General features: G+C 43.1%; 1 protein-coding gene across 1 annotated transcript in view; it reads right to left on the bottom strand.

The window, feature by feature from the left end:
* Positions 1–25,244, bottom strand: part of LPCAT1 (lysophosphatidylcholine acyltransferase 1) — a 163,801-nt gene that overhangs the window by 26,402 nt on the left and 112,155 nt on the right. The window contains exon 6 of the mRNA XM_073562638.1: positions 5,127–5,185. Within this exon, the coding sequence (XP_073418739.1) occupies positions 5,127–5,185 (59 nt within the window). The remainder of the gene's footprint in view (positions 1–5,126; positions 5,186–25,244) is intronic.

The following is a 25,244-nucleotide window of genomic DNA, read 5'->3' as shown; positions in this document are numbered from 1 at the left end:
AAGGGGAGACACGAAAGGTGGGTGGTAACAATTTCTTTTATTGTTTTTATTGTATGGACCATCCCTAGTGTAAGAATCGGGTGTTCCTGTTGCTGCATGAACCAGTTAACAGTCTAAATTGTAACAGTACAGACACAGAGGGCTATTAAATACAAAAAGCATGTGAGAACATGATGCGAGGAACCTGGATATGGGAAAAAATTTTGAAATGAGCCATCATATGTAATCATAAAATTACAGGACAATCACAATAAATTTCTAAATGACAGATGAAACACAATGCACGCCCATAAGCATATCTATTTTTCAATGAAATCTGCAGTACATCTCCATTTGTAACCATCCATTTACAGATCAGGAGTAGCTGAAGGGGTATGAGATGAGCAGGATACAGGGTGAGGCGTAGATTGCTTGGACACCCATTGCAGACAAGAGGAGAAATGATCCTACTATAGCAAGCCAGTAAGTAGCTTAAGCCCTGCCTCGATTTTAGCTTCCTATGTACATGTTAGCACTGGAAAGGAGAGGGGCAGAAAAGATGTAGAATAAGGTTCCTCCTGGGTGTGGGTGATAAGGAATGGTGGACTCAGAAACCCATTTCTAGTGAACAGATATCCCTGTGGCCAAGTAGATGAGTGATACATTTATTCCAAAGGAAAACACATGTAAGCAGTGGAAATAAATGGGTTATTAACACTATGAATTGGTAATGTCTGTTAAGGTTTGTAAATACAAGCAATTTTGCAATTTATTGCTTACTAAAATTTTCAGCGATTTGAGATATTATCATAATTGTTTACAGCTCGGTGCCTTGGAGACCGACCACCACTGCTAGGTGGCAGAACATTGCCGTCAAGATCTTTTCCATTGAGTGTGTAAGAGCTGCTATGAAGCAGGCCAGGATAGCAGAAGCATATGGTTACCTCTTAATCCAGGCCATTTTCAGCAGTGCCTATAAGCTAGACAGTAGTGGTGGTCGGTTCCCTAGGCAATGAGCTGTAAAAGAATGAAAAGTATTAATATCTCAACAATCGATGCAAATTTTTATAAGTAGTAAATTGCAAAAATGTTTGTTCTTACAAGCGCTACCAGACCATATTCATCCATGAAGATGGGAGTAACCAGTTAATAGAAGTATAAAACCCTGTAGAGTTGTGTGCTCTGCAAACTCATGGGAAGACCACTGAAGGCAGACAGTATCCTGGAAAGCCTTTGTCGACACAGGCTAATGTAAAACTGAGAAGTCTTTAGGGGAAAATATAGAAAATTTGCAGAAAAATTCTATTTAAAACAGATAAATTCTATAATATATTGTGGTAGACTGAATCACTCAGCTGCTCTCAGAGGCAGACACCGGAACGCTTCTTCTGCTGGTTCATGTAAACACGGGGTAAACTAGTGCAGCATTTACCAAAATAAACATGGCCTTTCTGGCAAAACAGCAAAACAAAAGATGACTTGTAGCACAATCCATATGCCTAGGAGATTCGCCCAGTCTGGAGCAAACATGCTCCATACTGGAGACTTCTTTGTCTCCAAACACACAGAAAAAAATAAAAATCAGTGGCTGGACATTTAACTTGCCAAACCACACGCTTGAGGTGGAGATCTGGTGAGTAACCATCACGCCCATCTTTTAGGGTGTGTGCACACGCTGCGGAATTTTCCGCGCGGATTTGTGTAAATCCGCAGGTAAAACCGCAGGTCAAAGGACCTGTGGTTTATCTGCAGATTTTCTGCGGTATAGCCTGCGGGTTTTCCCTGCGGTTTGACACCTGCCATAGAGCAGGTGCCAAACCGCAGCGGAATCCGCACAAAGAAATGACATGCTGTGGATTTGAAACCGCAGCAAATCCGCGTGGAAAATTCCGCACCGTGTGCACTGCGGATTTCATTTTCCATTGATTATAATTGATTGATCCGCAGCGTGTGCACACACCCTTACAGCTACTCACAAAAAAAATAAATACCCTCTCGTGGCTGATTAACCCCTCTCAGCACATAACATGGTGGAGAGAAACTTCTGGAATTCACATTACAGACAATAGCAATCTCTCTCCCCTCACATACATTGTGAGTGACCCAGTCTCATACTAATATACTGTATAACGGATATACAGTATATCTATATCCATTCATACATTATGTAGATTAGTATGTGTAATATATGTTTTGATGTGAGGCAGCAGTTTTAATAAGCTTTCCAGTGCATAAATGCCAAAATTCTGCACTTCAAAACAATGAGTAAAAAAAAAAAAAAAAAAAAAAAAAACCCACAGGTAAGTTTCCCACACTCACAGTGGCAACAGGTTCTCTGCTCAAAAAAAAAAAAAAAAGAAATTAACACCATGTTAACATGAGAACATGGCCTCAGATATACTTGAAAACTCTCTTAAACAGAGTGAACCAGGTCTCAAAACAAAGAAAACAAACAATAACATAAGGGATGATGAAGTGTTTACTAAACCGTTATTGAGGACTTACAAGGTATATGGCCTAAAGGTTACAAATTATACCACATCAGCCAAAATAAAGGGTCAAGTCCATGCTGTAAACTACTAAACTGTAAATACAGTCCAAACTATGTACTATAACTAAAATACTCTAGCATATGTACCATTTAGGTCTTATACCCATCTACAGGGAGCAAAGCAAAAATAACAGTACCACTCGGCTATGATGAACTGTTAAAACGTGGTATGCATTCGATGTTCTTACACTAATGGACATCAGCTGTTGTCGGTGTCTGTGGCTGGAAATGCTCCGTCTTCTGATAGTGGCCGGGGCAGGGCACTACATATCCGCTTTCTTTTCAAATCAGTAGGATGCCGCCACTAACAGACGGTGGAGCAGCTTCGCAATCATGCAGTTGCGGCCGGCGGCCACCAAAGAGCAGCTGATCAGTGGGGGAGCCGGATGTCGGACCCTGACCGATCAGACATTGATATGGATTGGAAGACATTGGATGGAAATGAGAAAGTAGTGGACAACCTCTTTAAATATGTTACTTTAACAAAAACGGGGCTTGGGTCTAACAAGGTGAAGCATCAGATATTATTTCTATTCCACTTGCTTATATCGCGCCATCACAGACTGCAGTGCTTTACAGACATTACCATCGCTGCCCCAATTGGGACCCCCAATATATTTTTTTCCCCTATCAGTATGTCTTTGGAGTGTGAGAGGAAATCTGAGTCCCGGGAGGAAATACACACAGAAAACAGGGTTGGTCGGGGGACATACAAAACCCTTTTGTATTATGTCCAGGGTGGGATTTGAATCTAGGGCCCCAGTGATGCAAAGCAACTGTGCTAACCACTGAGCCACCGTGCACTGGACTAGCACACAAACTTTTGTGCCTACACTGAATGCCTGACAGTAAACTATAGGTGAGATCCTGGAAAAGGAGCCATCTAACAGGATCCATATGTGTGTGAAACAAACACTGTGATTGCTCTGTACCATTCGGAATGCAAGCAGAGTGCGAACCTACAAAGCAAACAGCAGAAGAAAGGGCTCGCATCACCGAGAACAGTGCAGACTCCGATCACACAGTGACCAGAACAGAAGGAGTTAAACCCCGACTAATATGGCCGCGATAATAGGAGCTCTGCTCTAGGGAAAGGCCGGAGCTCTGCTCTTTGTAGCGGTTTGGTAAACAGGCTGCATTACAGTCAGGGGATTTATACAGTCCCATAAGCCAAAATGGCTTCTCGCTATTTATTTCTCTACTCAAATAGTGACTCAAAGACCACAGGGATTTGTTCCAGTTGTCCCACCTGGCCAGATGGTGCAAAAGTAATCTAGACAAATAGCACATGGGTATTTTCCTTTTCCCGTGTAGCTTTCTAGTAACTATATACAGAATAAATCTTGCCGTCTAAGAATTCGGAATAGGTTACATCAGGCTATTCTGACTATACTGTACATATAAGAACACACATTATGAAAGGAGGATGCAACAAGAAAATATGTGCTGAGATAGAGGTCTGGGTAGAGTTGGCTCAAAGGTAAAACTATTAAAAGGGGCTGTCAAGGATTAAAGCACCACTCCAGTGTTTGTTTTATTTCAGTGCTGGAGTGGTGCCACTAATCTGAGGTCCTGGATCCTTGTCTTATACTTTCTAGCTGCCATCTTCAGCCGTTCCTGACGCGTCTCCGGTCCTCTCGTCACCCCAGCTTCTGACTGACAAGAAGTCAGATGAAATCGTCACAAGATCTCAATTTAAGACATTCTGGCTCTCATAGAATCACATTGACTCAGACTCCCCAGCAAACACTGGAGAAATCCAGCAGATCACAACCTGCAGAAAACGGAGTGGAGCGACGCCTATTAACGAGGGAGACAGAGGCTGGTGAGTATAAGACTAGGAGAAGGGAACCTTGAAAGTCATTTTGATTGATATACCATCCATTAGAACTTATCAAAACGTCAGTATTTTACCAGAATTTGTAGGCCAAAACCAGGTGTGTCTCAGGACACAGAACAGATATGAAGCTGTTGGTTCCACTCCTGATTTTAGCTTAAAAATATTGATGGTGAATAAGGACTAATGCCATAATGCGGAACTAACTTGTGGTAAGGTTAGGCTTCTGTTTAATTAATGCAATTAATGAATGAGGCTTTTTTAGGCTCTTCAAGTCTCGTTTATTGGTGGCATGACTTAGGGTACCGTTACACTTAGCGATGCACCAGCGATCCCGACAATGATATGACCCGGTCAGGATCGCTGGTGCATCGCTAAGTGGTCGCTTGTGAGCTGCCACACAGGCAGATCTCACCAGCGACATAGCAGGGGTCGGGGTTCGCTACTTACCTGTCAGACGCGGCGATCCTGACGTCCTCCAGCCCACGTCCACGCGTTGCTCGTTGGCGCCACAGGAAGCGCCCGACGAGTAATGGTCCAGGACGTTCTCGCGCGACCAGCAATGAGCAGCGGGGGAGCCGGTCGGAGGCAAGTATCAGACATAGCGATATCGCTAGCAATATAGCTGCTACGTCACAAAATCGGTAACGTTACAGCGATATTGCTAGTGATATCGCTATGTGTAATGGGGGCTTTAGATGTCTGATCTCATTGTAGAAAAACAAAAATACAATATGGGATAAAAGGAAGATAACCTACCATTTTGTTGGGGTACCTCAAAACTACTGGCTGTACAGGGACACCAGGAATAAATGCACCTAGGGGATGAGAAAGAAGTATATAATTGACATTGAAATCCAAATGTTGTACAAATCATCTATACAAGTAAAAAAAAAAACTAACAAAAAGCATGTACGGTATTCAATCCTCTGGCTAGAACCATAATCATTGAAGCTTTTGCTCTTTCTCCTTTCAGAAAAATAGGGAGTCCCAGGACTACCATGCAACTATGAAAGCTCGAAAACCTGACTGTTCATAGCACAGCTCTGCATGGGTCAGTACAAGACTGCCACTGATAACTGACTAACAAAGCGAGCACCATTGCATAACTGCTCATTAGGAATTATTTTAGTGATACATTAGACTTTATTTGCCATTTGGATATTAGAAATGCTGAAAAAAAAATACTCGGATACATAGTTTGAATCTGATATATTCATGAGGAAAGCGCACCAGTACCTCTGAGGATGTTGTCTGCACGTATAAACAGCAGCAAGCCACTACAGAGGGGAACAGGGGAGGCAGGGTAATGGGGGGACGCTCCAGATAAATACATAGACCGTCTCTCAGATACTTTAGGTTGCTGGGAGTAAGGACCTGTAGGTGCAGTCAGCTGCTCGTACAAGGGCACCATATCAATATGACGGATCAGTTTAAGACAAAAGAAAAACACATTAAGGGTATGTGCACACGCTGCGGATCCGCTGCAGATTTGGCCTCTGCGGATCTGCAGCAGTTCTGCAGACAGTGCACAGTACAGTGTAAGTCTATGGGATTTACAATCCGCTGTGCACATGCTGCGGCTTTTTCACTGCGGGAAAAGCTGCGGTTTTGAATCCGCAGAAAGAAACTTATGTTGTGAAATGCGGTCTCGGATATGCTGGGTAGTCTCCCCAACATACCCGAGACCGCACGGACATTTAATCAAATAAACTACGTAAGTAGAATCACAACTATGGTAATTTTTGATAGAAAAAATCTTCCCAGATCTAGGATGGGTGAATGTGTCCCCCTTCTTAATGTTAGAACATTGTAAACAATGTAAGCAAGGGAAAGTCCCATTGCGCTGTGGTCTAAGTAACCTTTGTCTATTGAAGTCACGTAAACTACCAGTGTCTGCCCTAACCAACAAATCTCGTAAATTAGGAGATTTCTTATAACAAATCAAAGGAGGAACTTGGAATTCCAAAATGTGAGGGTAGGACTCAGAGAGAAGGGGCCAATGTTGGCGAATGATCTTATGGAACAAATACATAAAAGGATGAAATGTATTGACAAAGGCCACCTTGTTAACTTTGGTAATAGATTTAACTGTAGACGAAGATGGAAGGGACAATACCGAATCTGGATAACCCCGAGATTCGAATTTAGATTTCATTTCGGCATAACGAATAGTGCGAATGTGATAATCTGTCACAATACGTTCAATCCGTAGAAATTGTGATCGGGGGAGAGATTTTTTAATGTGTTTGGGATGGCAACTCGTAAAATGTAAAAGACTATTTTTGTCCGTTGGTTTGACAAATAAATCAGTGGAAAGCGAGCCATCAATATTTTTGATGACCCTGGTGTCAAGAAAAGGAATAGACTCCCCATTGTATTGCATAGTAAAAGATAAACCCCCAACTTTAGAGTTAATATCTTGAACAAATATCTCCAAAGAATTCAAATCACCAGACCAAATGAGAAATATGTCATCTATATATCTCTTCCAAAGAACGGAATATTGTTGGAAGAGGATGTGGGTATAGACAAATTCAGATTCAAATTCTGCCATAAAGATGTTGGCATAGGGAGGCGCCACATTAGAGCCCATTGCTGTACCTGATAATTGAATGAAGAACTTATCCTCAAACAAAAAGAAATTCTTTGTCAGAACAAGAGTTAACAGATATACAAAATTCTCTCTTCTCTGTGCTAAATTCAGTATTCTTATTAAGAAAATTCTTAACAGAAAAAATCCCCTTTTCGTGGCTAATACTAGTATATAAACTCGTTACATCCAGGGTAACTAGATAACAATTAGTAGTAATTGCTCTCAATTCTTTAATAAAGGACAAAAAGTGTGATGTGTCCCTAAGCCATGAAGGAATAAGGTGAAGAAGTGGAGAAAGAATTTTTTCAAGGACCATAGATAAAGGTGACAACAATGAATTTGTGGATGCAACAATCGGTCTCCCCGGAGGGTGTGTCAGATTTTTATGTATCTTAGGGAGTGTATAAAATACAGGTGTGACAGGATAAGAATTGATCAAAAAATCACCCAACTTAGTGTCAATAACACCCCGTGATACAAAATGCTGAACAGTACTACGAACCTCCATTGCAATGGAGGAAGAAGGATTCGAGGACAAGGGAAGGTAAGTATCAGTATTATTGAGTTGTGAGTAGATTTCCTTAACATAATATTGTCTATCCATCACCACAATTGAACCACCTTTATCGGCTGGTTTGATAATGAGCTGTTTATTTTGAAAAAGGCCATCTATGGCCATACGTTCAATTTTAGATATGTTACTCAAAATCCGATAACGGCCATTATGAATCAACCGTAGTTGATTACTAATGTCCTTTTGAACCAGACCAATATAGGTTTCTATTGGATGATATGACCTCGGAGGGGTATAACTACTAGGCTTATATAAATTCAATTCCTTTAATGTAAATTGATCCATATTAGGACATGAATCAGATAGAGTATTAATTGAAGAATTTTGTGTGGTAGATGGATCCTTAGCAAAATGAACCTTCAACCGTAAAGATCTGAAAAAACGATGCAATTCCTGATCTAAGGTAAATTCATTAAACCTAGGCGTTGGACAAAAGGAAAGACCAGTGAGGTCCTCTCATGCTCTGTAATCCAACTGAGGCGGGAGAGACGGCCGCCCTTTTTATGTCTGTAGGTTTCCTGTCCCTGAAGGGCGGATCCCCTCTCTCGTGGTGCTGTCACGGGCTCCTGAAAAACACCACTACCGGTAAGTAGCTAAGCGTTTTTTTTTTTGTTTGCATCTGTCAAATTTCTGTTATTTTTGATAAATAAACACAAAACATATCAACCTAAATTTACCATAATCATAAATTATAATGTGCCACGAAAAAAACATCAAAATCACTGGGTTTTTGAAGCGTTCCAGAGTTACCATCACATGAAGTGACATTAGTCTGAGTTTAAAAAATGGCCCCGTCACTGAGGGGCTAAATGCAGTGCGGGGAGTATATCTGTCTCGCTCGTCACGCAGTCCGTCCTAGGTTGGCTGCACTGCACACTGCTAGATGGAAGCTGCCATCTTCGAAATCCTGAGGTAGGAAAAACTGTAATAACAATTAGCTTTAATAAGGTTTTATCCAAAGGACAGTGGGGAGAATAAAGGCAGTGTTACTCGCCTGGTATGGTTGTGTGACCACAACGAATAAAAGGCGTAAGGGTGTGTGCACACGCTGCGGATTCTGCTGTGGATTTGTCCGCGCGGATTTAGTAAAATCCACAGGTAAATCCACAGGTCAGAAGACCTGCGGTTTTATCTGCGGATTAGCCTGCGGTTTTGCCCTGCAGTTCATCATCTCCACAATGGAGCAGATGGCAAACCGCAGCAGAATCCGCAAAAGAGTTGACATGTCAATTCTTTCTGCGATTTTGAAACCGCGCGGAAAATTCCGCACCATCTGCACTGCGGTTTCCATTCATTTTAATGGAACTGTACAACGCAGCTAATTCTGCTGCGGTTCCGCAGGGCCAAATCCGCTGCGGATTCGCAGCAGAATCTGCAGCGTGTGCACACACCCTAAGGTTTCTTCAGCCCCATGGCCCAGAATTAACACGATCATTCTATTCCAATCTTTAAAAGTCTGACAGAGTGCAGTAGATAATGCATACCTTTTGCTAAATAAAGGTATTTAGAAAAAATTTTAATATTTAAAAGAATTTTATCACATTTCTCGGAGAACCCCTTTAAGTATTGTACGTCCCCCTTAAAATTTGTGTATAAAGCATATGTGTATCTCAAGGTTATTCCAACCATTATATTAGGTAATGCATCTGATGAAGTGGTGAGACCAACCGTGGAGCATGTAGAACGTTTTAATAATTCTTTTCATCCTTCAGAATTCCTGAATTGCTTACTTTACGCTTTCTACTTTTGCTATTTTTTTCTTAACAGACATTATTCATTGGCATGTGAAATGTTTAGCATAGAGTATTTTGGGTATACAATGTAGTCTAAAGAATTCCTCTTACTTTACAACAGGAACCTTATCCTTTCATATGTTTGGATTACTTGGGGTACTGGATAGGGATGAGTTTCTCGCTTAATTGTGCACTCAGATGGACCTACCCGACATTGTACATGAAGTCTGACTCCTTTATATTTCCAGTCCTGAAAATGCTGAGTAGATAAGCTGAGCTTTGGCTCGTAGACAGGAGCCCTGCGTCACTAATCTTCTATATAAAATCAAATATCTTTCTCCAAAGTGATACTTTAGATTGATTTCTTTGACCTGACATGTTCTTTGGATGCGAGAACTATTCCTGCCATTTAGAACACGCGGGGTAAAAAAAAAGTGTGAATATTTTTCCTACGCCAAAGTATTGTCTACCAGAACCGATGGCATAGATCACAGTTGATCGTTTTTGGAGTTGTGAAATCAGATCAGGCTAGAAATGAGAGATTTCATATATGAACCATGATTTAGACTTGGAATTTGGACAGTTATCTACATTTTTATGTTTACTACATAGAATTTTTTGTTTTAGATTAAGGCTATGTGCACACGCTGCGGATTCACCCGCGGATTTGTATCTGCGGATCCGCAGGTAAAATGCCCTGCGGTTTTATCTGCGGATTGGCCTGTGGTTTGACACCTGGACAATGGAATAGGTGGCAAACCGCAGCAGAATCCGCAGAAAGAATTGACATGTCTCTTTCAGCCTCAGGTTATTATTCTTATATACATATATATACACACATATATATATATATATATATATATATACACATACACACACACACACACACACATATATACACACACACATATATATATATATATATATATATATATATATATATATATATATATATATATATATACATACACACATATATATATATGTGTGTATATACACTCACTGGCCACTTTATTAGGTACACCTGTCCAACTGTGTGTTAAGACTTAATTTCTAATCAGCCAATCACATGGCGGCAACTCAGTGCATTTAGGCATGTAGACATGGTCAAGACAATCTCCTGCAGTTCAAACCGAGCATCAGTATGGGGAAGAAAGGTGATTTGAGTGCCTTTGAACGTTGCATGATTGTTGGTGCCAGAAGGGCTGGTCTGAGAATTTCAGAAACTGCTGATCTACTGGGATTTTCACGCACAACCATCTCTAGGGTTTACAGAGAATGGTCCGAAAAAGAAAAAAAAATCCAGTGAGCGGCAGTTCTGTGGCCGGAAATGCCATGTTGATGCCAGAGGTCAGAGGAGAATGGGCAGACTGGTTCGAGCTGATAGAAAGGCAACAGTGACTCAAATTGCCACCCGTTACAACCAAGGTAGGCAGAAGAGCATCTCTGAACGCACAGTGCGTCGAACTTTGAGGCAGATGGGCTACAGCAGCAGAAGACCACACTGGGTACCACTCCTCTCAGCTAAGAACAGGAAACTGAGGCTACAATTTGCACAAGCTCATCGAAATTGGACAGTAGAAGATTGGAAAAACGTTGCCTGGTCTGATGAGTCTCGATTTCTGCTGCGACATTCGGATGGTAGGGTCAGAATTTGGCGTAAACAACATGAAAGCATGGATCCATCCTGCCTTGTATCAACGGTTCAGGCTGGTGGTGGTGGTGTCATGGTGTGGGGAATTTTTTCTGGGCACTCTTTGGGCCCCTTGGTACCAATTGAGCATCGTTGCAACGCCACAGCCTACCTGAGTATTGTTGCTGACCATGTCCATCCCTTTATGACCACAATGTACCCAACATCTGATGGCTACTTTCAGCAGGATAATGCGCCATGTCATAAAGCTCGAATCATCTCAGATTGGTTTCTTGAACATGACAATGAGTTTACTGTACTCAAATGGCCTCCTCAGTCACCAGATCTCAATCCAATAGAGCATCTTTGGGATGTGGTGGAACGGGAGATTCGCATCAGGGATGTGCAGCCGACAAATCTGCGCCAACTGTGTGATGCCATCATGTCAATATGGTCCAAAATCTCTGAGGAATGCTTCCAGCACCTTGTTGAATCTCTGCCACGAAGAATTGAGGCAGTTCTGAAGGCAAAAGGGGGTCCAACCCCTTACTAGCATGGTGTACCTAATAAAGTGGCCAGTGAGTGTATGTGTATATATATATATATATATATATATATATATATATATATACACATACATACACACACATACATATATATATACACACACACACACACACACACACACACACACACACACATATACATATACAGTGGGGAAAAAAAGTATTTAGTCAGTCAGCAATAGTGCAAGTTCCACCACTTAAAAAGATGAGAGGCGTCTGTAATTTACATCATAGGTAGACCTCAACTATGGGAGACAAACTGAGAAAAAAAAATCCAGAAAATCACATTGTCTGTTTTTTTTTCATTTTATTTGCATATTATGGTGGAAAATAAGTATTTGGTCAGAAACAAGCAATCAAGATTTCTGGCTCTCACAGACCTGTAACTTCTTCTTTAAGAGTCTCCACTTTCCTCCACTCATTACCTGTAGTAATGGCACCTGTTTAAACTTGTTATCAGTATAAAAAGACACCTGTGCACACCCTCAAACAGTCTGACTCCAAACTCCACTATGGTGAAGACCAAAGAGCTGTCAAAGGACACCAGAAACAAAATTGTAGCCCTGCACCAGGCTGGGAAGACTGAATCTGCAATAGCCAACCAGCTTGGAGTGAAGAAATCAACTGTGGGAGCAATAATTAGAAAATGGAAGACATACAAGACCACTGATAATCTCCCTCGATCTGGTGCTCCATGCAAAATCCCACCCCGTGGGGTCAGAATGATCACAAGAACGGTGAGCAAAAATCCCAGAACCACCCGGGGGGACCTAGTGAATGAACTGCAGAGAGCTGGGACCAATGTAACAAGGCCTACCATAAGTAACACACTACACCACCATGGACTCAGATCCTGCAGTGCCAGACGTGTCCCACTGCTTAAGCCTGTACATGTCCGGGCCCGTCTGAAGTTTGCTAGAGAGCATTTGGATGATCCAGAGGAGTTTTGGGAGAATGTCCTATGGTCTGATGAAACCAAACTGGAACTGTTTGGTAGAAACACAACTTGTCGTGTTTGGAGGAAAAAGAATACTGAGTTGCATCCATCAAACACCATACCTACTGTAAAGCATGGTGGTGGAAACATCATGCTTTGGGGCTGTTTCTCTGCAAAGGGGCCAGGACGACTGATCCGGGTACATGAAAGAATGAATGGGGCCATGTATCGTGAGATTTTGAGTGCAAACCTCCTTCCATCAGCAAGGGCATTGAAGATGAAACGTGGCTGGGTCGTTCAACATGACAATGATCCAAAGCACACCGCCAGGGCAACGAAGGAGTGGCTTCGTAAGAAGCATTTCAAGGTCCTGGAGTGGCCTAGCCAGTCTCCAGATCTCAACCCTATAGAAAACCTTTGGAGGGAGTTGAAAGTCCGTGTTGCCAAGCGAAAAGCCAAAAACATCACTGCTCTAGAGGAGATCTGCATGGAGGAATGGGCCAACATACCAACAACAGTGTGTGGCAACCTTGTGAAGACTTACAGAAAACGTTTGACCTCTGTCATTGCCAACAAAGGATATATCACAAAGTATTGAGATGAAATTTTGTTTCTGACCAAATACTTATTTTCCACCATAATATGCAAATAAAATGAAAAAAAAAACCAGACAATGTGATTTTCTGGATTTTTTTTTCCTCAGTTTGTCTCCCATAGTTGAGGTCTACCTATGATGTAAACTACAGACGCCTCTCATCTTTTTAAGTGGTGGAACTTGCACTATTGCTGACTGACAAAATACTTTTTTTCCCCACTGTATATACACACACATATATATACATACACATATATATATATATATATATATATATACACATATACATATACAGTGCCTACAAGTAGTATTCAACCCCCTGCAGATTTAGCAGGTTTGATAAGATGCAAATAAGTTAGAGCCTTCAAACTTCACACAAGAGCAGGATTTATTAACAGATGCATAAATCTTACAAACCAAAAAGTTATGTTGCTCAGTTAAATTTTAAGAAATTTTAAACATACAAGTGTGGGTCAATTATTATTCAACCCCTAGGTTTAATATTTTGTGGAATAACCCTTGTTTGCAATTACAGCTAATAATCGTCTTTTATAAGACCTGATCAGGCCGGCACAGGTCTCTGGAGTTATCTTGGCCCACTCCTCCATGCAGATCTTCTCCAAGTTATCTAGGTTCTTTGGGTGTCTCATGTGGACTTTAATCTTGAGCTCCTTCCACAAGTTTTCAATTGGGTTAAGGTCAGGAGACTGACTAGGCCACTCCAACACCTTGATTTTTTGCCTCTTGAACCAGGCCTTGGTTTTCTTGGCTGTGTGCTTTGGGTCGTTGTCTTGTTGGAAGATGAAATGACGACCCATCTTAAGATCCTTGATGGAGGAGCGGAGGTTCTTGGCCAAAATCTCCAGGTAGGCCGTGCTATCCATCTTCCCATGGATGCGGACCAGATGGCCAGGCCCCTTGGCTGAGAAACAGCCCCACAGCATGATGCTGCCACCACCATGCTTGACTGTAGGGATGGTATTCTTGGGGTCGTATGCAGTGCCATCCAGTCTCCAAACGTCACGTGTGTGGTTGGCACCAAAGATCTCGATCTTGGTCTCATCAGACCAGAGAACCTTGAACCAGTCAGTCTCAGAGTCCTCCAAGTGATCATGAGCAAACTGTAGACGAGCCTTGACATGACGCTTTGAAAGTAAAGGTACCTTACGGGCTCGTCTGGAACGGAGACCATTGCGGTGGAGTACGTTACTTATGGTATTGACTGAAACCAATGTCCCCACTGCCATGAGATCTTCCCGGAGCTCCTTCCTTGTTGTCCTTGGGTTAGCCTTGACTCTTCGGACAAGCCTGGCCTCGGCACGGGAGGAAACTTTCAAAGGCTGTCCAGGCCGTGGAAGGCTAACAGTAGTTCCATAAGCCTTCCACTTCCGGATGATGCTCCCAACAGTGGAGACAGGTAGGCCCAACTCCTTGGAAAGGGTTTTGTACCCCTTGCCAGCCTTGTGACCCTCCACGATCTTGTCTCTGATGGCCTTGGAATGTTCCTTTGCCTTTCCCATGTTGACCATGTATGAGTGCTGTTCACAAGTTTGGGGAGGGTCTTAAATAGTCAGAAAAGGCTGGAAAAAGAGATAATTAATCCAAACATGTGAAGCTCATTGTTCTTTGTGCCTGAAATACTTCTTAATACTTTAGGGGAACAAAACAGAATTCTGGTGGTTTGAGGGGTTGAATAATAAATGACCCTCTGAATAAACTTTTCACAATTTAAAAAAAAATTAAACAAAGAAATAACATTCTTTTTTGCTGCAGTGCATTTCACACTTCCAGGCTGATCTACAGTCCAAATGTCACAATGCCAAGTTAATTCCGAATGTGTAAACCTGCTAAATCTGCAGGGGGTTGAATACTACTTGTAGGCACTGTATATATATATATATATATATATATATATATATATATATATATATATATATATATATATATATATATATATATATATATACACACACATATACACGCACACACACACACACATCCAAACTAACTATTCTTCACCCCCGTGACTAAGGCCTAACTCACGAAAGAAAGGTGCCAGTCCAAATGTGAAAAAGGGAGGGAATGCAAAGGTGCTGTCATGGGCTCCTGAAAAACGCAGCTACCGGTAAGTAGCTAAGCATTTATTCAGTCGCCATGACAGCACCACGAGAGATTTGCAGAGTTGAAAAGAGCTTGGGGGGGGTGGACAGCTGCCTCAAGCACCTTTCTCCCAAACGTGAGATCGGGGAAATCACCTAAATCCAATCTATAGTGACTAAAGAACGTGGATGGAGAGGACCACGTAGCTGCCTTATACATGTCCTCAATGGATACAGGATGTTGCCACGGCCCGAGTGGAGTGCGCTCCTATACCTTCCGGGATTTCCGCACCACCTGTTGTATAAACCAAAGAAATTGCCTCCCTAATCCACAAGGCTAAAGTGTTTTTGGACACTCTAAGTCCTTTCTTCACTCCCTGAAAGGATACAAATAGGGAATTGTCCTTTCCCCATGGATCTGTGGCCAAAACATAACTAAGGTGTCTACCTTCTTACATCTAGGGAATTAAGTTTTTTCCTCTGACCGGCTAGCAGGATTTAGGCAGAAGGAGGGAAGGACTATCTCTAGTAATCTGTGAAACTTTGAAGCAACCTTGGGCAGATACAAGGGGTTTGGTTTTAGTACGACTCAGTCTTCCCTAAACTGAGTATACGGGGAAGTCTAGATAGAATCTGCCGATCACTAACCCTCCTAGCAGACGTTAGCGCAACCAGCAGGGCAGTTTGAAGGATAGGATTCTAATGGGGGCAGGGTCAATAGGCTCAAACAGGGCTACTGTTAAAGTTGATAGCACCAGGTTCAGATCCCATGGAAATAGCTTCTTTTTAATGGTGAGCCTGGACCTAGCCGCTGCTTTTATGAATCTGGATACCCAGTAATTGCCCACTAGGTCACAGTTGTATAGTGCCCCTAGGGCCAAAACCTGGACTCTAAGCGTATTCGTGGCTAGACCCATCTCTATCCCCTTCTGCAGGAATTCCAATATCTGGTTAATGCGAATTTTCTTGACCAACCTCAACCCCCGAGGTAGACAAGAATTTTTTCCCCAAATTCTGACATAGATATTTGTTGTGGAAGGTTTTCTGCTTTTCAATAGGGTGTTGAGTAGCCCCCGAGAGGAGCCCTACCCACTCAGTAGTGCCCCTTCAAATTGCAAGCCGCTAGATGCCGATTGGACACTCACAGATGGAATACTGGATCTTGGGAGAGGAGATCTGGGAGCTCCGGCAGAATCCATGGCCGAGTCACAGCCCTCTTCCTCAGCCAAGGAAACCACGGTCTTCTGGGCCAGAATGGGGCTATCAGGATTATGCGAGCCCTGTCTTCTTGAATCTTCCCCAGAACTATTGGTATTAGATTCAGTGGGGGGGTGGGGGGGAAGGCGTAGGCCAGGCCAAAGGTCCACGAGATTAGGAGAGCACCCATTGCGTACGGGTTTTCCCTGGGATCCAAAGAACAAAACTGATGTAGTTGTCTGTTCTGTTGGCAAAACAAGTCTATTTCTGGGAACCCCCATATGTGCACAATCTGTTTGAATATAGCCCCGTTCATTACCCACTCTCCTTGTTTGAGCTTGTTGCGGCTCAGGAAATCGGCCGTGATATTGTGTTTCCCTTTTACATGGAGGGGTGTAAGGGATAGTAAATGAACCTCGGCTATCTGATTGTCTGAGAGAAGCCTGACGTGTCAGCCCTGCAGGGACATAAGGAAACTATTTAGGGCCCACTCCACAGCTAATAGCTCTTTGAGATTAGACGAGTAATCTTGCTCAGATGGCGTCCATACCCCCTGGCCCCACATATCCCCCATATGCGCTCCCCAGCCCCTGGGACTAGCATCCATGGTTATGACTCGGGAGATATGATTCACCCAGCGAAGCCCTCTACGCAGGTATGGTATGTGTGTCCACCATCGTAGTGATTGTACTGACTCGGAGAATAATGTAAATTTTCTCTCTAGGTGACCTTCTAGCAGAGAAGCGTTGTGCCACACGTCCCACTGCAGGGTTCTGGTGTGGTATTGAGCCCAGAAAACCGTGGGTATACATGAAGTGAGTGAGCCTTGTAGTGTCATTGCCCCCCTTAGAGTGACCAAAGGGTTATGTTTTGCCCTGAGTGTTTGTCACGGAATACTGTCCACTTTTGGCTCCTGTAACTGACATTCTCGTATCTTGGAATCTAGGACAAGGACGAAGAACTGCTGCACTTCCAGGGGCTGCAACTGTGATTGTTTGAAATTTATAATCCATCCCAACTCTTGAAGGCTGGATATTACTTTTCCTAATTGTGCGGTGCAATGTGATTCCGCGTGTCCCACAATTGGCAGATCATCTAAATAAGGGATCACAAGAATATCCTGCTCGTGTAAATGTGCCATAACTTCTGCCATTATCTTAGCAAAAACTCGGGGTGCAACAGCAACCCCGAAGGGAAGTGCTCCGAATTGGAAATGGCTTACTATTCCACCTAATGAAACCACTACTCTTAGAAACTGCTGGTGGTCTGCGACGCGTGTATCGGGACGAGATAGTAAGCGTCAATAAGGTCTAACACCACCCTGAAACATCCGTTGAATAATAGCTTTATGGCAAATTTAACTGAACTCCATCTTGAAGGAGCGAATTAACAAATTTATTGAGGCCTTTGAGATTTATGATAGTACGGAAGGAGCCATCTGGCTTCTTGACCAAAAAAAAGGGGGGAGTAGAATCCCCTTTGTACCTCTGGAACTTCCACCAGGACTCCCATCTGCAGAAGTTCCCAGACCTCAGACTCCAGCGCCAGTTGTTCTGTAGATGAAGAACGAACTGGAGTCAAAATAAATGTTATTAGGTGTTTTCTCGGAACTCAAATTTTAGCCCCGTCTTAATGACGCTCCGAATCCAATGGCTATTTGAAATATTTGTCCAGGCCAGATAGAAGTCTAAAAGCCTGCCTCCGACCTGGTCAGTCAGTAATTGCAGCCTTCTGCGGTCACGGGAGGAATTGAACATATATCCTCTACCTTTCCTCCTGCTGCGGTCATATCTGGTTCTCTCTTTATTCGACCTTCTTGGGTCGAACCACCTTCTATTAGAGTCCCCCCTTCACAAGGGACATTTCTGGCCAACACTTCAGCCATATGGCTCTGCGGGCAGCATTAGACCGGGCCGCCGATCTGGTCGCTAGTTTTACAGAGACCGCTGATGCGTCTGAAAGAAAACACCGCTGTACCCTGGATCATAGGAAGGGAGGATATAATTTCTTCCCTAGGCACCTTGTCCTTGAGCTGTTCCTCTAGGCGGTCTAGCCACACCATCAGAGACCGGGCTGTACCTCCTTTTAAATGCTGGCGGAAGGAACCCCTTCTTTCGGGTTTTTTCCATTCCCGAGTAATGGGGGAATTTATTTTATCAATGACTGAAAAGGATCTACGAATCTTCCCGTCTAGTACTTTAAACATCAGATCCTGCATTGATCTTTCTGACTGGGGCTCCTTAGTCCCCATAGTACTGATCACTGCTTTCACCAGCCGATTTATCTGGTCACGCGGGAAGCATGAGCGACCTCCTCTGGCCTCTGAAGACGACGAGGATGAAGGGGACGAATCTGATTTTAATACTCCTGAGTCACTCTCTGAATCTGAAATCGGGAGCCCGGGTTCTACTTTTGTAACCCGTCTTCCCTATGGTAGGGCTTTAACTGTACCCCTGTCTCCTGCCTGACCAACTCCCTCAGAGTGGTGGTCAGGTCTGGAGTCTCTTCCAATAGTAAGTTCTGGATGCACGGTCTGCACAGCCTTTTCCCGTGGCCATCAGGGAGTGAAACCCCACACTCAGCACACTCCCTGTGTTCGGTTTTTGCAGAACCTAAGGGGAGACAATATATCGTCAAGTGAACTTTCACAGAGATCACTTACCCACGGTCTGTAAGTGAGTGGTACCGTAATCTGCGGGGGGTCATTCCCAGCCGATGATGTGTCTCTGCGGCCTGAGGACTTGCCAGGCTTAGACTTCTGACTGGACTTAGCTCCTGTAAGGCGGTTATTGTCACTAGACCGCCGTTGGGAAACTGATCTATAGGGCTTCTCAGAGAGAAGCTGCTGCGGGTGTACCCCGAATGCTGCTGCTGTTGACGCTGCGCTATGGGGAGTCCATTATATGGAATGGACCTGTCTGCGGGGGGGTCCCCCTTGACACCATTGCAGCTCCTTTAAAATAGCCGGCCTCCCCCAATGGTACCAACCCCAGCATTAATAAAAAACATTTCCCACAAGTCTGCTTTATATTAGCACCATTTTTAAAACGCTAATTTATTTTGTTAGCCCTTTAGGAGGTTTAAAAATGCAGCAGTAATTTTTCATTTCTTCAAGGAAATTTACAAAAAAAATTTTTCGAGGGACCCATCTAGGTTTGAAGTGACTTTGTGGGTCCTATATATTAGAAAACCCCAAAAGTGATACCATTTTAAAAATAGCACCCCCTGACATATTGAATACTGCTGTCAGGTAGTTTATTAACCCTTCAGGTGAATGTCAGAAATTAATGCAGAGTAGTATGGCAGGAATGAAAAAGTGTTTGTTTACCACCTAAATATCGCTAACTTCTGAACTGGCCGCTATAGCCGGGAGACTCTAAGGCCGCTATTTGGCCATGAGCTGCTATGGCAAACATCAGGACTACACAATCATAATCTCGGTGTGTCAATTAGATTAATGTGTAAGCCCCCACAAACTATTAACCATTTATTTGATGTAGTCATTTTTTACAGCAGCAACTAAGGGGTTAAACAGATATGGACGGTGCCAACACTGACTGTTTGTGATACAGCAAGTCGTCAGCTATAGTGTACAGTTGACAGCTGCTGGATTGTCACCTGTATGGGTATGATATTCTCTTATATATCACGGCAGTAAAATGATGTATTGGCTGTCATTAAGGGGTTAAACTGTCAGGCAGACACGAATGAACATTCTTAGCTAAAAGTAAGGTGTTTATTGCCTCCTTTAGTCCGGATCCCTGTACTCAGCGTCCTGTCAGGTTGACTGAACCAGATGCTGCTCCAACCTGACGTTTGTCTCGAGCAGATGTTCTTTATGCAGCCTGTCCTACTGTGTGTTCTGGAATAAATGGCGCTAATAAATAATATCCAGGTGTCAGGGCAAATTGCTTGAGAGGACTCACGCTCTAAATTATCGGGTCATATGAATGTCCTTTATTTCAAATTCACTTTATTAGCATGTATTTACCGTAATCACTAGCAGATCCACATTTCAAAAGTTATTACCCCAATGCAGGTGTTGCCCTTTAAATGGAAAAAAAGGCTATCTACAGGGCAAGAGATAAAATGATGATCTCTGGAGGCCCCAGGATCATTAAAAGGATGATCCGGAGCCCATTACACACTGTGGCGAGACATAGAGATGGAGAAGCACTTTTATCTTGTCCTGTCCTATATTGTAAGGCAGAGGAGAGCATAATGTAGTAGAGCACACCAACAATGGGATGTCACTGTAGGATTTTTTTTTATTTTGTTTAGTTTTGATATCTTTTTAAAAGGTTAATCAAGAAAAAGGAATCCTGGAATGTGATTCTCATGTGATTACTTTCATGTTTTGTAACAACCTAAAACATAATATAAATCACAGGCTTCATCAGAATCCAATCCCGCAGATTACCTGGCAGATTATTTACAGACTCCATTCAGTTAGTTATTTTTCTCATCATCATATTATTTTGGTGCCAGGAATGAGAGGCAGAAAAAAAAAATGCCAACATGGTAAAACTATTGTGTCTATTTGTGCTGATGATTGTATTATTTCAACGAGAGGAAGCTGTAGATGCGACATCAGTTTAATTTAACAAAAAAAAAAAAAAAAGAAAAGAAAAAGCTCTGATCGCTACCATTCATTCCAGATCTGTGCTGCATTGTACAATTCTTGCTATTTTTATTATTTGTTTCACAGCATACAAAACATTTCCTGCACCCGTTACACATCTGTAGTTTGACTTTAGGGTATGTTCACACATCGCATTTTATATATAATTCTATTCTATATAGATAGTTAGATAGAAAAATTTGGGGGAAAAAAAGACAAAAAAAACAAAAAACACAAGAACAAAACAGATTTCTCGCCAAGAGACGATTCTGCAACAAATACTTGACGTGTGCAGATAACCCTAGGTGCCCTGCACTTGGGCCAAGGCAGATTTCAGAAGACAACACCCTTACTTATGGATGCTGAAAATCACATGCTAAACCCTTTAGCAACCAGCTGTCCCAAATTTCAGCAAATTTTCCATACATTAGAATAGTGCCCATGTAGTCAATAGATGTAATGCATTATCACGATAAAATAATATGCAAATTGCCTTTTTAGAAATGACAAACTCTATAGCGCCACCTGTTGGAAGCAGCAATCCTACAAGTCACAATCAACCCTTGAACGAGTCTTGCAATATGGACTAAGGATTAAAGCCAAATCAAAATCTTAATTTATATAATAAGTAAACTCAAGGTGTTCCCACTCTGATAGATTAATCTATCTTCCTAATGCACATAAAAGAGATAATAATAATATTGGCAGACTTTGACAGTATGAAGATACCCATACATAGGAGACTAATGTCCAAACCAGTTTTTATTGGTGGATTCGGCCAACATTGGTCTAATGTGCATGGAAGGCCCTGAGGCTATGTGCACACGTAGTTTTCGGTGGTGTGGATTTTTCCACGCGGATTTTGGAAAAACCGCAGGTCAAAAAGACCTGCGGTTTAGGCTGCGGTTTCACACCTCTACAATGGAGGAGATGTGAAACCGCAGCGGATTCCGCACAAACAATTGACATGCTTCGGATTGTAACCCGCGGAAAAATCCGCAGCATGTGCACAGCGTTTTTGGTTTTACCATTGGAAACAATGGTACTGTACAACGCAGCAGAAACTGCTGCGGACCCGCAGGACCAGAAACGCTGCGGATTCGCAGCAGAATCCACAGTGTGTGCACATAGCCTAACAATTAATTACCTGGGGAGTTACAGGGAAATTCTCAAAGTTGACTCTTGAGCAGCTTGGAGCTATGTAGTCTCCTTGCTTCCTTGGTGCTTGAAGGGCGGGCACTTCTTGAATGACAAATCTCTTCCAAGAGCCAAGGCCCCGCTACACACATCAATGTCCCAGCGATCCCACCAACGATCCGACGTGGATGGGATCGCTGGGACATAGTTAGCTGATCGCTGGTGAGCTGTCACAGACAGACCCACAAGCGATCAGGACCAGTGAGCAAGCTGGTATCCAATGTAAACTGCGGGTATCTAAGAGCCACGCGGCTCTTAGTTACCCGCTGTTTACGTTCGATACCAGCTCCCAGCGTTGCTGATCGTTGCTCTCCCGCTGCCAAACGTAGCGATGCGTGATGGTCAGCGGGAGACGAACGATCAAAAAACAGCCCAGGACGATCCTGCACAATCAGCGATACCCGGCGGGAGGGGGCGGTCGCTGTGGCGTCACAAAATCAGCGATCTCGCTGTGTGTGACAGGGCCTTTAGTCCTGCTACTACTCGTTATTGACACGTCAATGTTTGCTCTATGCAGTTCACACCATGTTTGCATATAGAGATAACAGTGCATTTGAAGAAGCACATCTCTCAGGAAGTTAAAGCTGTGATTAGGAGAACTGCTCTCAGGCTGTGGAGTCGGAGTCGTGGAGTTGGAGCTCATTTTGGTGGAGTCGGAGTTCGTATAAAATGGACCAACTCCTAAAATATATAATAAATTGGTCCAGTAATTCAATGCAGAATGTGCTGAATATTTTTTCATAGGAATTTGGGAAAGTTATGAAATGTCCTATAAATGGCTGTTCTATTCCTGATCTAAGGCTACATTCACACACAGCATTTTTACTGCGTTTTTTGAGGATACGTTTTTCAGCTGCAAAAGCAGATCAGCTTTTTAAAAAACCGCATCACCTGAAAGGTTTTTGAGCTCATAGATAATGTTTTCAAAAGCAAAAGCTCTATCCATATCTTATCTGTACCAAAAAGAATGAAAGCCGGGTAGCACACAGACTAAAGCCCCCGTCACACATAGCGATCTCGCTAGCGAGATCGCTGCTGAGTCACAAGTTTTGTGACGCAACAGCAATCTCACCAGGGAGATCGCTGTGTGTGACACTGGCCGGCGACCGGCCTCCCTGCCGGTTATCGCTGATCGCCCTGAAATGGCCAGGACATTCTTTTGATCGCTGGTCTCCCGCTGGCCAGCACGCATCGCTGCTTGTGAAAGGCGGGAGACCAGCGATCAGCGCGCTGGTTACTAAGGTAAACGCAGGGTTTCTAAGCAGCGCACGGTGCTTAGAAACCTGATGTGTACCTTAGTTACCAGCGCGCTCATGCAGGGAGCTGGTAACCAAGGTACACATCGGGTTTCTAAGTGACGCACGCTGCTTAGAAACCCGATGTGTACCTTAGTTATGAGCTCCCTGCATCAGCACGCTGGTAACTAACATACACAGCGACGCACCCGCTCGGCGTCGCTGGTGCTGATCGCTGGTGAAGCTGCCTGTTTGACAGTTCACCAACGATCATGTAGCGACACACCAGCGATCCTGACAAGTTGATATCGTTGTCGGGATCGCTGGTGAGTCGCTGTGTGTGACAGGGCCCTAAGACTCCTTTTTTTTTTATTTTTTTAGCACCAGTCAGGTACACCTCATAGCTGCCCAAAAGGATGCCCAGCAACACATCAACATCAATTGATAGTTGGAATAAATAGACTGCATTCATCACCACATCTTCTTAAGGTGAAGGCTTTATTTTCAAGTGTAGGGGTGTGCAGTATGAGGTTCTGCAGAAGCTGAGGAATGCAGTATGAGGTTCTGCGGAACAGTATGAGGCTCTGCCCCCCCCTAGGTGTGATCCTGGCTACACCCATGGTGTGAATGTAGTCTGAGGATATAGGCTTTGCCTTAGCTGAGATAAGTCATAGTATACACATATATATATACATATACATACACACACAGTACATACCAAAAGTTTGGACACACCTCATTCAAAGAGTTTTCTTTATTTTCATGACTATCAAAATTGTAGATTCACTCTGAAGGTATCAAAACTATGAATTAACACATGTGGAATTATATAATTACCAAAAAAGTGTGAGACAACTGAAAATACTGTATGTCTTGTATCTTAGGTTCTTCAAAGTAGCCACCTTTTGCTTTGATTACTGCTTTGCACACTCTTGGCATTCTCTTGATGAGCTTCAAGAGGTAGTCACCAGAAATGGTTTTCACTTCACAGGTGTGCCCTGTCAGGATTAAGAAGTGGGATTTCTTGCCTTATAAATGGGGTTGGGAACATCAGTTGTGTTGTGCAGAAGTCTGATGGATACACAGCTGATAGTCCTACTGAATAGACGGTTAGAATTTGTATTATGGCATGAAAAAAGCAGCTAAGTAAAGAAAAACGAGTGGCCATCATTACTTTAAGAAATGAAGGTCAGTCAGTCCGAAAAATTGGGAAAACTTTGAAAGTGTCCCCAAGTGCATTGGCAAAAACCATCAAGCGCTACAAAGAAACTGGCTCACATGAGGACCGCCCCAGGAAAGGAAGACCAAGAGTCACCTCTGCTGCGGAGGATAAGTTCATCAGAGTCACCAGCCTCAGAAATCGCAGGTTAACAGCAGCTCAGATTAGAGACCAGGTCAATGCCACACAGCGTTCTAGCAGCAGACACATTTCTACAACAACTGTTAAGAGGAGACTTTGTGCAGCAAACCTTCATGGTAAAATAGCTGCTAGGAAACCACTGCTAAGGACAGGCAACAAGCAGAAGAGACTTGTTTGGGCTAAAGAACACAAGGAATGGACATTAGACCAGTGGAAATCTGTGCTTTGGTCTGATGAGTCCAAATTTGAAATCTTTGGTTTCAACCACCGTGTCTTTGTGCGACGCAGAAAAGGTGAATGGATGGACTCTACATGCCTGGTTCCCACCGTGAAGCATGGAGGATGAGGTGTGATGGTGTGGGGGTGCTTTGCTGGTGACACTGTTGGGGATTTATTCAAAATTGAAGGCATACCGAACCAGCATGGCTAAACCAGTATCTTGCAGCGGCATGCTATTCCATCCGGTTTGCGTTTAGTTGGACCATAATTTATTTTTCAACAGGACAATGACCCCAAACACACCTCCAGGCTGTG

Source organism: Dendrobates tinctorius, unplaced genomic scaffold (genome assembly GCF_039654945.1).
Source record: "Dendrobates tinctorius isolate UK_male_01 unplaced genomic scaffold, ASM3965494v1 ptg000361l, whole genome shotgun sequence".
In the NCBI taxonomy this organism is placed as follows: Eukaryota; Metazoa; Chordata; class Amphibia; order Anura; family Dendrobatidae; genus Dendrobates; species Dendrobates tinctorius.
Note: the sequence above shows the minus strand (reverse complement) of the source record. Positions and strands in the feature narration are given on the sequence as shown.